This window comes from Triticum aestivum, chromosome 2D (assembly GCF_018294505.1).
Source record: "Triticum aestivum cultivar Chinese Spring chromosome 2D, IWGSC CS RefSeq v2.1, whole genome shotgun sequence".
Taxonomy (NCBI): domain Eukaryota; kingdom Viridiplantae; phylum Streptophyta; class Magnoliopsida; order Poales; family Poaceae; genus Triticum; species Triticum aestivum.
The window spans coordinates 309,732,120-309,745,483 of record NC_057799.1 but is presented as its reverse complement, the minus strand read 5'-3'; the positions used below and the strand labels follow the sequence as shown (position 1 = coordinate 309,745,483).

General features: G+C 55.4%; 1 protein-coding gene across 1 annotated transcript; it reads right to left on the bottom strand.

The window, feature by feature from the left end:
- Positions 1–6,999: 6,999 nt before the first annotated feature.
- On the bottom strand, positions 7,000–8,232 carry LOC123052884 (oxygen-evolving enhancer protein 2, chloroplastic-like). Its single transcript, XM_044476246.1, has 3 exons — positions 7,914–8,232; positions 7,543–7,826; positions 7,000–7,454 (listed from the first exon to the last, which is right to left on the bottom strand). Exons 1-3 carry the CDS (start codon positions 8,146–8,148, stop codon positions 7,194–7,196), a joined length of 780 nt encoding a protein of 259 aa, XP_044332181.1. The 5' UTR covers positions 8,149–8,232; the 3' UTR covers positions 7,000–7,193.
- Positions 8,233–13,364: the final 5,132 nt, after the last annotated feature.

Here is a 13,364-nt window from a genome sequence, read left to right as displayed (position 1 = left end):
GGAGGCTGTTCTTCCCTTGTACTGTTCATCATCAGCCCAAGAGGCAATCCACCACCACCACACTGGAGTAGGGTATTACACCACAACGGTGGCCCGAACCAGTATAAGTCTTGTGTCTTTGTCTTGTGAGTTCGTAGAGTTCGTCCGCGAGATCTTAGAGAGCTAGGGCGTGGATTGGTAGGGAGGAGATCTTCGTGCGCACCCAAGTGTTCGAACCTCGAGGGTTTTGCCGGAACCCGTGATCCGACATTTGGCGCACCAGGTAGGGGCGCGCCGAAGCTTCCTTCCGTCGCTCCGCGCCCCGTTGCCCCGTCGTCACCATGGCGGACGCTCGCTGCGCTCGTGCTGAGCGTCGGGCTACGCTCGCCACCCGCGTCGCTCAAACGGCTCCCGTCGGCCCGGCGGGGAACGAGCAGCAAGCATCCTCGCTGCACCCCTCGGTACGGCGGGACGGCCGCACCGCCACTCCATCGCTGACCCCGGCCGGTTCTTCTTCCCATGCACATCACCCTCCCATGGACGCACGGGCTGCGCTCCTCATGGCGCACGAGCTCCTACGCTACCGACCTGTCGACGACCTCTAGGAGGACTGGCTCGACCGCGTCGCCGAGCTTGTCTGCGCCGCAGGGGGATCCCCTGCGCCATCCCTCTCTCTGCCTCGCCCTCCGCAAGCTACGGCCGACGTAGCTCACGGAGCGCCTCCACCACCTCTGCCCCAAGACGGCGCCCTGGCGCCAAGGCGCGCGGCTCCACAACGCGACCCGCCGCGTCCCGGCCCACGCGTGAAGAAAGAAGTTGTCAAGAAGTCCCTACGCTGCAAGAAAACGCTCCGCCGCTCCTCACACCACCGCGCCAGGACTGGCTGCTGCGGCAAGAGAGCGCACCACCTGTAGCGGCAGGGCGTGGACCCCATCAAGACCAAGCTCCACCCCCAAGGCGGGCCCTGGTGACCACAGCCGGCTGCCACGCTTTCACCCCCCGAGCTGCGTAGAGTCGCCTGGCCGGGCAAGTTCAAACCGGATCTGCCTCCTCGCTACGACAGCACCCCCGACCCCGCAGAGTTCTTGCAGCTCTACGAGCTGAGCATCGAAGCAGCCAACGGCGACGAGAAAGTCATGGCGAACTGGTTTCCCATGGCTCTCAAGGATGGCGCCCGCTCCTGGCTCCTGAACCTGCCACCGGGCTCGATCTCCTCCTGGGACGAGATGCGCAACCGCTTCGTCGCCAACTTCCAGGGCACTCGTGACCGCCCGCCGGCTGCGGGTGACCTGCGCCGCGTCAAGCAGCAACCGAGAGAGACCCTCCAGAAGTACATCCAGCGCTTCAACAACGTCCGCCTCAAGATCCCCAAGGTGAAGAAAGAGATGTGGTGTGCTCCCTCGAGCGTGCCTTCCAACCTGCCGCAATCGACGACCCCGAGAGCAAGGGCGAGGGCCCTCCTGAGGTCATCCCCAAGAAGAAGAAGCAGTTGTCCCGTGCCGAACCTCAGGAGGGTGGCGTCACGGCTGGAACCTCGTCAGGATCAGCGCCTGCTCTAGGGGCGCCTCACTCCATCGCATAGGAAGGCGCGCCCGGCGCCCTTCTCGGGCAGGGCTCGGGGGCTTTCTTCTGGAAGGCCTCAGACCTTGCCCACATCACGAGGGAGGCGCTCGGGCACCACTTGGAGGCGTGCTTCATGGCACGTTTCCCTCAAGAGGACATAGGGAGAGGAGCGCCCACCGCTCAGGAGTTCATCACCAAGACCGCTCAGGAACTGCAAGACGCAAGGGCCATGTGCAGCGACCGCCGCTCACGAGGCGCAGCTTCACATCCAGGCAAGGATGCCGGGCTGCGTGTCTGCGTCGACGTCCCAGGGCTCAACAGGGCCGCTTCTCAGGAGCTTTTCTGGCCTTCGCGCGTGGGCCGTTGCGAGGGGCCACCACACAGCTACGTTCGCATGCCTTTCGGCCTGTCAAGCGTGTCGTCTGCCTACCAGTGCAACTTGCGGTGCATCCTAGCGGCTCAGGAGGCCAGGCACCACACCGTCCTGACGGAGATGTAGACGGTCTTCAAGGAACCGCTTGGACTCCCAGAGCCTCCTGAGGCTCAGGGCCCCGGTGGCTCGTGAGGAGCAACCCCTTCACTGCGCACCTTCAGCTGCCCCAACTCTCCTTCGTCAACAGAACCAGGTGACATTTTCCAAGTTCATTTAGCTAGGAGCGCCCCTCGGGCTGCATCATTCCCAGGCCGCGTGGGTCCGTCCCTGTGGCATGTATCCCTTTTTATGTTTTTAGCTTACCGTGTTGGGAGCACCCCTCGGGCTGCATCATCCCCAAGCCGCTCGGGCCTGACCCAGTGGCATGTTTCTCCCATGCATTCACTTAAGCATGCTGCCTTCATGTTTAACCTGCCTATGATTACTACCTGCCCGGTCGTCGCCTCCCACTGGGCCTCCTCACGCCGGCACGGCGCTGGTGCACGGGTCCGTCCCTGCCACGTCGGTAAACCTGAGCGGTCGAGCTCTGGCTCACGGCACGCCCCGCGCACGTCACCTCACCGGGCCCTCAGTGCCTTCACCCCCTCGCAGAGCAACCAGCGGCAGGCTGGCAACCATAATGGCAAATCGTATTCTTCCTTGTGCTGGCTTGCAGGAATCTCACGAGCATAACACCAGGCGGCACCGCGAGCTCCCACCTCTTCCAAGTAATCCACTTGCACGTTAAAAGGGGGGCTCCTGAGCATCGCGACTCAGGAGCTCTTATTGGCTCTCCAGCCCTCACCCCTGGCCTTGACCACGGCACGCGACCTGGCATACCAGCGGCGGCTGAGCTCGCTCGAGGCCCGGGACCTGAGGACGTAGAGCACAAAGGAGAGCATTGGAAGGGGGAGGACTCGTATGGGCTGACCTAGCTACGTTGCGGATGTTCGCGCACAGGTCTGGCGCATCACGAAGAATCGACCCCGGACCGCCAAGATAAGTCACGAGCTCAGATCAACTAATCGTTGGAACCTAGGGGACACGCTCGCCGCAGCCCTGTTGCGGCAACGTCCCCCCTTTCTTATCTTACCATGGCTGCTTGAGCGCTAAAGGGGACCCCCTGAGCATCGCGCCTCAGGAGCTCTTACTGGACCTCGGGCCGCTCACCTCCTGGCCTTGACCACGGCACGCGACCTGGCATACCAGCGACGGCTGAAGCTTGCCTGGGGACCGGGACCTGTCAGCGTAGAGCAACAAGCTGTCACGAGATTGGAAAGGGAAGACCGAGCCTAAACAGGACTTGCGCTCACAAGGCTTCCATAATTAGGATAATATCAACAAAATACATTGCAGACTCTTTACACGCCCCCACGGGGTACTTCTCGATTCCTCGCAAGGAACAAAAGATGAGAACCTAGGAGAATCCTATCTACACACCCCCGCGGCCGACGCCATCATCAACAATGGGCCGCGGGAGGCCGGCGCCAACCCCATCCAGATCAGCGACGGCGGCGGCCGGACTTTGCGGCCCTGCTCCAGGCGTGGCGAGAGCTCGGGGGCACGTAACTGTCGTCGCTCATCTTTGGAGTCTCGTAGAGCTCGGGAGAACCGCTGGACTCCCAAGAGTCGCTGCTGCTGGAGCAGCCGCGAGCGGGGCGCGCCTCATCCTGGCGCTCCCCTTCGGGGCAACACTCCAAGCGGCGACCCTCCGTGTCGAAGACCTTGAAGAACAGCGTGGAGGCGCCGTCGTACTCGAAGTGGATCGCGAGGGCACCCTCCGCACGGCAAACCCGCACGACCTCGCCCCAGCCACGGGTCACGAAGATCTTGTCGGTGGAGACTGTTTCAACCTCTGCTCCGGTCGCCGGAGCGTCGCAGTCGGCATGCTGCAACCGGAGCTCGAGAGGCCCCCTCGGCGGCATCACGTCAGAGAAGAAGCGCGGGAAGCGGATCCAGGAGCTTGGGGGCATCGCCGCCCACAGCACAAGCTCGGGTGAGGAGTCCGCGGCATGGACTCCGGGAGCGACGGCGCTCGTCGTCGCAGCGCGTCGACCTTGGCCGCGGTGCGTGCGCCGACGCTCGTTGCTCCTTCCTCCCGAGACCCCAGCTTGGGCATACAAGGGCAGTGGATACCCAGGAGGAGGCCGCTCACACCAAGGCCTCGTCACCGCCTGCATCGCCGCAGCGTCGTGACAGTGGACCGACCTCTTCTTCGGCGGAAGCAGCACCGGCGTGTCGACGGGAATCATTCCCTTCTCGTCAGCTAAGAACCTTCGGATCGGCGCCATTGAAGTTGCTACTAGCAGTAGAGCGGGGGAAGAAGAAGCAAGTGGAATGGGAAGAAATGGGCAACGGGGGCTCCGCCCCCTTCCTCATTTATAGCAAGAGAAGGCCAACCAGCGCCCCCCACGATCACAGGTAATGATGGTTTTCCTTGCATGTCGCAGGGACTTGTCAAGTCGGGCTGTTGCCGAGGCAGCGTGGGGAAGCGGAGACGCCCACGTCCAATCAACCGCCACGCGTCAACCGAGTCCACGGGCTTTTGGGGCCCGCGGCGCTCCGCGCTCGACCTTTGGCTTCGCCTCGAAGCCAAGCCCGAGCGCGCCTTGGGCCCGGGGGCTACTGTCGGCGTTCTGGGAACGGGGGTCCCCAGACTTGCCTGCCTGCGGCCCACGACGTGGCTGGGCTAGCAGGCCTGTGCAGCCCATCTTCATCAACAAGGCATTCAAGACCCTCGCGAGGCGGGCGACGCAAGACCTCCTCAGGAGCGGCCTCGCCAGGCAGGCTCACGAGGGGCGGAGAGATCAAGGAAAGGCAAACCTCGCGAGGTTCTCGTGACGTGAGCCATGACGATTGAGACCAGGCGGGCGCCAGGCGGGCGCCACCGCGCGCAGCATTCTTGTTTCCTCTTTTGTGCCAAGGGGGCAAGCGCAGAGCGGAGTACCGAGGCATCAAGCAAAGGGTTCCAAATCAGTGCAACGAGACCAAGACCAGCGGGACGGCAAGACGGAGGTCACCATGGAGCCCAAGACAGCGTCACCACCAGAGCCTTTTGCAGGCGAAGACCGCTTTTGTCAGGATAAGCTGTACTAGCTGTCCCCTTTCAATTTGGCCGTTGTTGGCTCCCTTCCCGCTCAATATTTGGGGAGAGGACCAGGGCCTATATAAGAACTAGCCACCACAGTAGGGGAAACGGGTCAAGAACTCATTCAGAGGCATCTCACCCACACAAGTTCGTCAAGCACAAGAACACCTCAACCTCAGGAGGCTGTTCTTCCCCTTGTACTGTTCATCATCAGCCCAAGAGGCAATCCACCACCACCACACTTGAGTAGCGTATTACACCACAACGGTGGCCTGAACCAGTATAAATCTTGTGTCTTTGTCTTGTGATTTCGTCAAGTTCGTCCGCGAGATCTTAGAGAGCTAGGGCGTGGATCGGTAGGGAGAAGATCTTCGTGCGCACCCCAGTGTTCGAACCTCAAGGGTTTTGCCGGAACCCGTGATCTAACATCATCCAACCCCAACAACGCTCACTGTTCATCAAGAGGCAGAAGGTTCGGCTTCAGTTAGCAGCAATAGCGAAGGAATCGCTCGATCGGGTTCAGTTAACAGCCAAATCGATCGATCGCTCGGGTTCAGTAACGCGTAACCTGCACTGCAATCGCTCGGGTTCAGTAGGCGAACGCCTCGCCCGTGTTCAGTTAGAGCCCAACGCCTCACACCCACGCGCGTACGTGTACGAGAGAAACGCGCAGTCCTCCGTGTATTGCTCGGCCCCGACCACCCACCATAACCGGGAACTCCCCGATATTTTCCTCGCCCTTGCTTCTACCATGATTTTTTCCGTCATGGACGGCCCAAAAAATGTCATGCAGCTGCGTCTCCGGCCCGCCCAAGACGAAAATCCATTTTCTGTCATGATTTTTTGTCATAGAAGTAGGAGCCCACCATATCTATGATGATACCGGGTTTTGTCACAATTATCGTCATAGAAGTGTCATAAGCATGACAGGAAAAAAATCATTCGGCCCAAAATGTCACGGATGTGTCTTTTTTTGTAGTGCGAGCCGGCTCATCGAACACCCTGATCACGAGTCGGCCTTCTCCCAAGCTGCCATTTGTGTCCTGGGTCTTGTTCCCTGCTCCGTCTAATGGGCTGGGTTATCATGAGGCGCCAAGTCCCGGTCGGGTTGTACCACTAGTTGGGTCATACCGTGGGGTATACCCCCGACACATCTGCCCGCTGGCACCACACAGTCCCACTCACCACTGCCATAGACCACCACCGACGCCATAACGCGAAGACGCCTCCCCAACCAACCGCAAATACCCACTTTGGCGTGACCGACGGGGACCCACAGCCGAGCATCCCGACTCTAAGACGACGCCGCGTCAGGACCCGCTTGAGGAGCAGCAACCCTAGGCGGGAGGACCATGTCAAACTCCTTGCCTAACGACAAGCCGACACCGCCAACACACTGCCGGCAACCGCACCGGAAAACGCGGACGCCGCCACAGCGGATGAGGGCCACTTATGGCAGCCGGGAACTCCGATCGCCGAGCAGCCAGTCTAATGCCCTAGTCCCCATTGGCTCCTCAAACACGCCCCGGCGCCCAACGCCAAGATCTCAACCCGCATTCTCTGCCCCGCCTCCACGCCCGCTGGAAAGGACTGAAGCTCCACATCAAGTCGCCGGTTCTCCACCAGACCCGGCCCGCACTCGCCACCCAAGGTTGTCTGGAGGACCATCAGACCCACCAAGGCCATCCGCGCCACCCCTGCGCCGTTCTCCTTAGGGCTTGACACCCTAGAAGCATACAAGCTTCTGCAGGAGGGGGCCATCCAGAGAGCCATTGCCCACTGCAAGAGGTCTCGCCAGCACCTCCGTCTCGCTCCTGGCTCGGCCTCGATGGCTACCCTGCGCCTTGTTACTGACGTGATTTTACATTCCAATCAGCTAAGGATTAGCAAAACCGAACTTATATAGACACATTCTTCACAATGCTAAATTGAAGCGCTGCCAACAAAGATAAGGAGATACAAAAATGAAACATTATTACTAAGATTTCTTAATCATTGTGCACACATGAATCCTTGAGGGAAATCGACCTCTCTTAGTTCATCCATCCTCATGTACAAATCAAAGAAACACACATGCATGCCCTCGATCGGTCTCTACACGGTGCATCTCTGAGGAAATTTCCATTTAATTCACCGGTCGGTCGTGTATATTTATGCGACGCTGAAGGATCCTGCGGCGTTCTCGACGAACTTCTTGGCGCCCTTGAACCACCTCTTGTCTCCGGCTTGCGCCTTGCAGACGTAGAGCTTGCCGTCGGCGACGGTGGCGGTGATGAGCTGGTGCTTCCCTCCCTCGTCTCCGTCCGCGGTCCTCGTGAGCACCGTTATGCTGTAGTACTGCTTACCGTCCACCACCGGCGCCGAGCTCTCCAGCACGTTCGCCGTCGCCACAGCGTCTGACTCAAACCCACCCTGCACCCTCACATCGTCAGCACACTTGGGAAATGCATGCAGGTGCGACAAAGAAGAAAAAGAAGAAGAAAGGAAGGAGTTATTAAACCTCGGAGTCGGTCTTGCCACCGTAGGACTGCTGGCCGAGGAGGAAGCCGACCTGGGAGAGGAACTCCTCAGGGGAACCGTAGTCGGTGATGGTCTTCTTGGTGGTGGGGTTGATTATAACGGAGAGGTTGCTGGTGGCGTCGAAGTTGTCCTCGTAGCGGAGCACCTGCCCAGGGAACTCACGCTCCTTGCTGGGGTTCCACTTGGCCGGGATCATCAGTTTGAACCCCTCGCCGCTGTACGCCACGAAGTCCGTGTTCTTCTTCGCCTTGCCGAACACGTTCGCTGCAAACATATTCATTCGCGAAGTCAGTCATCCGAAACCGAACCTTACAGTCGCTGTCGCTCACATACACGGCCACTAGCTCGTACCTGCTTCTCCGTAGGCGGCAGCGGCGGGGGAGACCTTGACGGCGACGGCGGCCGCACCGGCGAGGAGGGACAGCGCGGCGCGCCGGCTGGTGACGACGGCAGCGTCAGATGCAGCCTCGTCGCTCTTCTGCGCCTTGCAGACGAACAGCTGGGTGCGCCCGACGGCGGGCGCAGGGCGTGCCGAGGCGGCCAGGCGCGCGGTGGACTGGTGGAGGAAGCAGGAGGTGGACGCCATTGCTCGCGCGCTGCTGTTTAGCTTAGCTTAGGTAGGACTGTGCGTGAGTGCGCGTGGGTATGGTGTGTGTCGCGTTAACTAAGGTGATCGGTGGGGTCCGGAGGCGCGAGAGTACTTGTGGTGTGTGTGTGGATGGAGTTGGGATGAGGCGCGATACCATCGGATAAGGCCCCGCGCCGCGCCATTGGGCCACGTCGGATCGCGATGCACCCCGTCATTCGTCCCCTCGCGCCTTCTGGCGACCGCGACCGTAATTTCTCGATCCGCATCGAATGATCCATGCCTGTCGCACACTGGCACCCGGCCCAGTGGTTGTACGAATATGTCAGTGCCTTCAAGAGTTCTTGTGCTTTTTTTTTTGCGGGTGAAGAGAGTTTTTGTGCTGTGTGTAGACTATAGCACAAAAGTGTTGCGACATAGGGCCAACTCCATCGCGCGACCCTAAACGGACATCCGCTTTGCTCGGATTCGGTCCATTTGGGTAGGGCAATGGGGTCGTGTCCGGGTCTGTCCTGAAATGCGGTGGCCGTGCGTCCAGCGCACGGCCGCATCCTTTGGCCCCATCCTGTCTGTCGCGGCAAAAAATGCCCATATATTGATATCAAAACAAGTTTGCACGTCCTAATATTAATTGTCTGAAAATAAAAATAGTTTTACAACCCAATCGAAATTGTCTCTAATAAAATAGTTTTACAACCAAATCAAAATTGTCTTGAATGAACATAATGAACCATTACATCTATTGGTTGCCAATGTGACGTGCTCAACCAAGTCATTTTGAAGATCCAAATGAGTCGATGTGGCTATGTTTGTCAAGCCCTCTGAGGTGGATCTGAGATTTGTTAAAGAAGCTCTCAAGATGTTCGGTGACGCGTCGGGCCTTCAAGTGAACTATCTCAAGTCATCTGCGGTGATGATCCATGGGGATGCTTCAGACAGGGATAGGGTGGTTGCTTTGCTGCAATGCAATATGGGAACTTTTCCTTGCAAGTATCTAGGTTTGCAGCTCGCAATTCACCAACTTAGCCGTGCTGACTGGCAACCGATGGTAGATCAAGCTAAGCGTTGCGCCCCGGCCTGGCAACGTGGGCTGCTCCAGAGATCAGGTCGTCTTGTGCTTGTTAAGTCAGTGGTGGCCGCTAAACCCATACATCATTTCATGATTGCTGAGGCACCAGCCTGGGTGTTGGAGGAAATCGATCAATGGATGCGTGCGTTTTTCTGGGCTAGGAAGGACAAGGTGAACGGTGGGCAGTGCTTGGTGGCCTGGAACACGATCTGTAGGCCCACGTTCCTTGGGGGTCTGGGAGTCAGAAACCTGGAGCTGCAGGGGATCGCACTAAGAGTCAGATGGGAGTGGCTGAAACGGACGGATCCGCAAAGACCATGGCAAGGCTTGGCTATGACTGAGGACAGACAAGCCCGTGCAGTGTTTGATAGCCTAGTCAAGATTGAGGTTGGAGATGGCACCAAGGTGTTGTTCTGGAGAGACAGATGGATTCACGGTTTTGCGGCCGCGGATATTGCTCCGCCTATCCATGCCATGGTGGCTACTCGCACGAGGAACAGGCGCACAGTCAGTGAGGGCATGGACAATGGCAAATGGTTGCAGGATGTGACTGGTGATCTCACATTCGTTGGGCATATGCAGCTTGTGCACCTCAACTTGGCTATTAGCACGATCGAGCGTGATCCGAACGGACCGGATTGCTTCTCTTGGCCGGCAGACCCCTCGGGTAGTTACACTGCGAGATCCACATATCATCGCCTTTGCCTCGGAACCCAGAGGGTGCCTTTCGCTTCTTGCATCTGGAAGAGTTGGGCACTTCTTAAGTGCAAGATTTTTGCTTGGCTGGCCGTGCAGCATCGCATTTGGACCTCGGATTGACGAGCTAAGCATGGGCTTCAGGATAGCCCCTCAGCTTGTTACACGTGCCTGCAGGAAGAGGACAACGCTGAGCATATTTTGATCCAGTGTCTGTACGCTAGGGAAGTTTGGCATGAGGGTCTCCAAGCCCTCAACTTGCAGGTCACGAGGCCGACTGAGAACGACAATCTGCTGGATTGGTGGTTGTTAGCATGCAAGGGGAGTGTCAAGGCTAACAAATGGGCTTTTGACACATTTGTGATTGTGGTGGCTTGGGCCCTGTGGAAGCAAAGGAATGCTCGTGTATTTAATAGAAGAAGCCAAGAGAGATCCCCGATTGAATTTGTAACGCCCACGATGCGGCTATATCTCTCACGTGTCGAGGCATGACTTAGAGTCATAACCGCATTGTGGTTTTGTCGCAAGAAGGGTCATCTTCACACAATCCCATGTAATGAACAAGAATGGGATAAAGAGTTGGCTTACAATCGCCACTTCACACAATACATAAATATAATTCGTACATCATCCAAAATACACACATAGACCGACTACGGTCAAGATCCAAATGAAAATAAGATAATCCCAAATGCTAGATCCCCGATCGTCCCAACTGGGCTCCACTACTGATCATCAGGAAAAGACACATAGTAACGACCACGTTCCTCATCGAACTCCCACTTGAGGTCGATCACATCATCTGCACTGGCATCGTCGGCACCTGCAACTGTTTTGGTAGAATCTGTGAGTCACGAGGACTCAGCAATCTCACACCCGCGAGATCAAGACTATTTAAGCTTATAGGAAAGGATGGTGTAATGAGGTGGAGCTGCAGCAGGCACTAAGCATATCTGATGGCTAACATACGCAAATGAGAGCGAGAAGAGAAGCAACGGAACGGTCGTCATCTAGTAGTGACCAAGAAGTGATCCTGAACTCCTACTTACGTCATTCATAACTCAAACCGTGTTCACTTTCCGGCTCCGCCGAGAAGAGACCATCACGGCTACACACACAGTTGATGTATTTTAATTGGGTCAAGCGACAAGTTCTCTACAACCGGACATTAAAAAATTCCCATCTACCTCATAACCGCGGGCACGGCTTTCGAAAGATAATACCCTAGAGGGGTGTCCCAACTTAGCCCATCATAAGCTCTCACAGTCAACGAAGGATAAACCTTCTCCCGGAAAGACCCGATCAGTCTCGGAATCCCGGTTTACAAGACATTTCAACAATGGTAAAACAAGACCAGCAAAGCCGCCCGAATGTGCCGACAAATCCCGATAGGAGCTGCACATATCTCATTCTCAGGGCACACCGGATGAACACTACGTACAGCTAAAACCAATCCTCGAGTTTCCCCAAGGTGGCGCTGCAAGTGGCTCTAGTTTGGACCAACACTCAGAGGAACACTGGCCCGGGGGTTTAAATAAAGATGACCCTCGGGCTCGCGAAAACCTGGGGGAAAAGGCTTAGGTCGCAAATGGTAAAACCAAGGTTGGGCCTTGCTGGAGGAGTTTTATTCAAGGCGAACTGTCAAGGGGGTCCCATAAATCACCCGACCGCGTAAGGAACGCAAACTCAAGGAACATAATACCGGTATGACAGAAACTAGGGCCGCAAGAGTGGAACAAAACACCAGGCATAAGGCCGAGCCTTCCACCCTTTATCAAAAATATAGATGCATTAATTAAATAAGAGATATTGTGATATCCCAACATATCCATGTTCCGACATGGAACAAACTTCAACTTCACCTGCAACTAGCAACGCTATAAGAGGGGCTGAGCAAAAGCGGTAACTTAGCCAAACAACGGTTTGCTAGGAAAGGATGGTTAGAGGTTGACATGGCAATATTGGGAGGCATGATATAGCAAAAGGTAGGTAGCGCAGCATGGCAATAGAACGAACAACTAGCAAAGCAAAGATAGAAGTGATTTCGAGGGGTGGTCATCTTGCCTACAAGGTTCTCAGAGTTGTCGAAAGCTTGATCCTCGTAAGCGTACTCAACAGGTTCCTCGTTCACGAACTCATCTCCCGGCTCTACCCAAGACAAGAACACAAGCAATGGAACCACAATCAATCACGGGAAATGCACAAGCAACATGATGCAAAACATGTATGATATGCGAGATATGATATGCGATGCATATGCGTGCTCCCGAAGGAAAATGATGAACAAGGCAGTAACTTGGCAAACCAAGCATGCCACTGGAAAGATGAGATGATTTCGGTCGAAATCGATATAAAGATCACCGGAAACGGATGCACGGTTTGCAAATGGCAACCAAACAAGAATGACAAGAATCTGCGATTAACAGCATGATAGCACTTAGAATGCAACAAGTAACAATGCTACAGCACTCCAACATAGCAACAAGGCATATTACAGTAATCTACAGGAGATGCTTGACAAAAGATGAACACTGAGCTACGTCTAGATCACAACATAACAAGCTCAAACAAGTGCAAAAGATAACAGGTTCACAGGTAGCAATGTTCAGAGCATGAAATCAACATGCTACAGGAACTTAACATAGCAAAAAAAGGCATGGCAGTATTCTACTAAATGCATATGACAAAAGTCCCTTAGTGACCATAAGCCAAAACGGAACAGAAGATATGATGGCAACCATGCAAACATAGCAAGTTTCGTTAACAGGTTCTCAGACTTAGCAGAAAACAGAGCATGGCAGAAACAATAATATAAAGGCATCTTGGTGAGCTTGATGCACTCACCACAAATCAATGCATGACAAAACTAGCATACCAACAGCAAGATGGCATGTTTATGAAGCTATCCATGGCAAGAGCAAGTACATAGCATGAATGGATCAACTACAACAAGCTTGGCAGAATTGAATAACACGTAAAAAATCTGCCAGAAATATTTTATAGCAAAAGTAGAGCAAGATTGAGTCATGCAATGGCACTCCATAATTGCAAACGAGGGCAGGAATGGATCGATTACAACAATATCTACAAAACATCCTTACTGAACATCTCCAAAATATGCATGGATCTCTCTGTAGCATCAAGTTTATATGGCAACAAAATAACAGCAGACAAAGACTTGGAGAAATTACTGTCTCTGAAATCAGAAACATTACGGAACCTAGTTTGCATGCTTGTTCTAGTCATCACAGAGATCACAAAAATACACGGCATACACCACTGGAAAGATGGCATGGCATACAACAAAACACATGTAGAGCTCATGCCCATAAGATGCACAGATTAAATGATACAAAAATAACAAATCTCCAAGTTCTGATATGAACCAGCAGATAACAACAACTAGCACTCTTGCACCAGAGATTTGGGCATCAAGATGGCCTCTAATGGA

Coding starts and splice junctions, on each gene's coding strand:
- LOC123052884 (XM_044476246.1), bottom strand. CDS start 8,148: ATGGCGTCCACCTCCTGCTTCCTCCACCAGTCCACCGCGCGCCTGGCC. Junction 7,827..7,913: donor TGCCGCCTACGGAGAAGCAG/GTACGAGCTAGT, acceptor ATATGTTTGCAG/CGAACGTGTTCGGCAAGGCG. Junction 7,455..7,542: donor GTGGCAAGACCGACTCCGAG/GTTTAATAACTC, acceptor GTGAGGGTGCAG/GGTGGGTTTGAGTCAGACGC.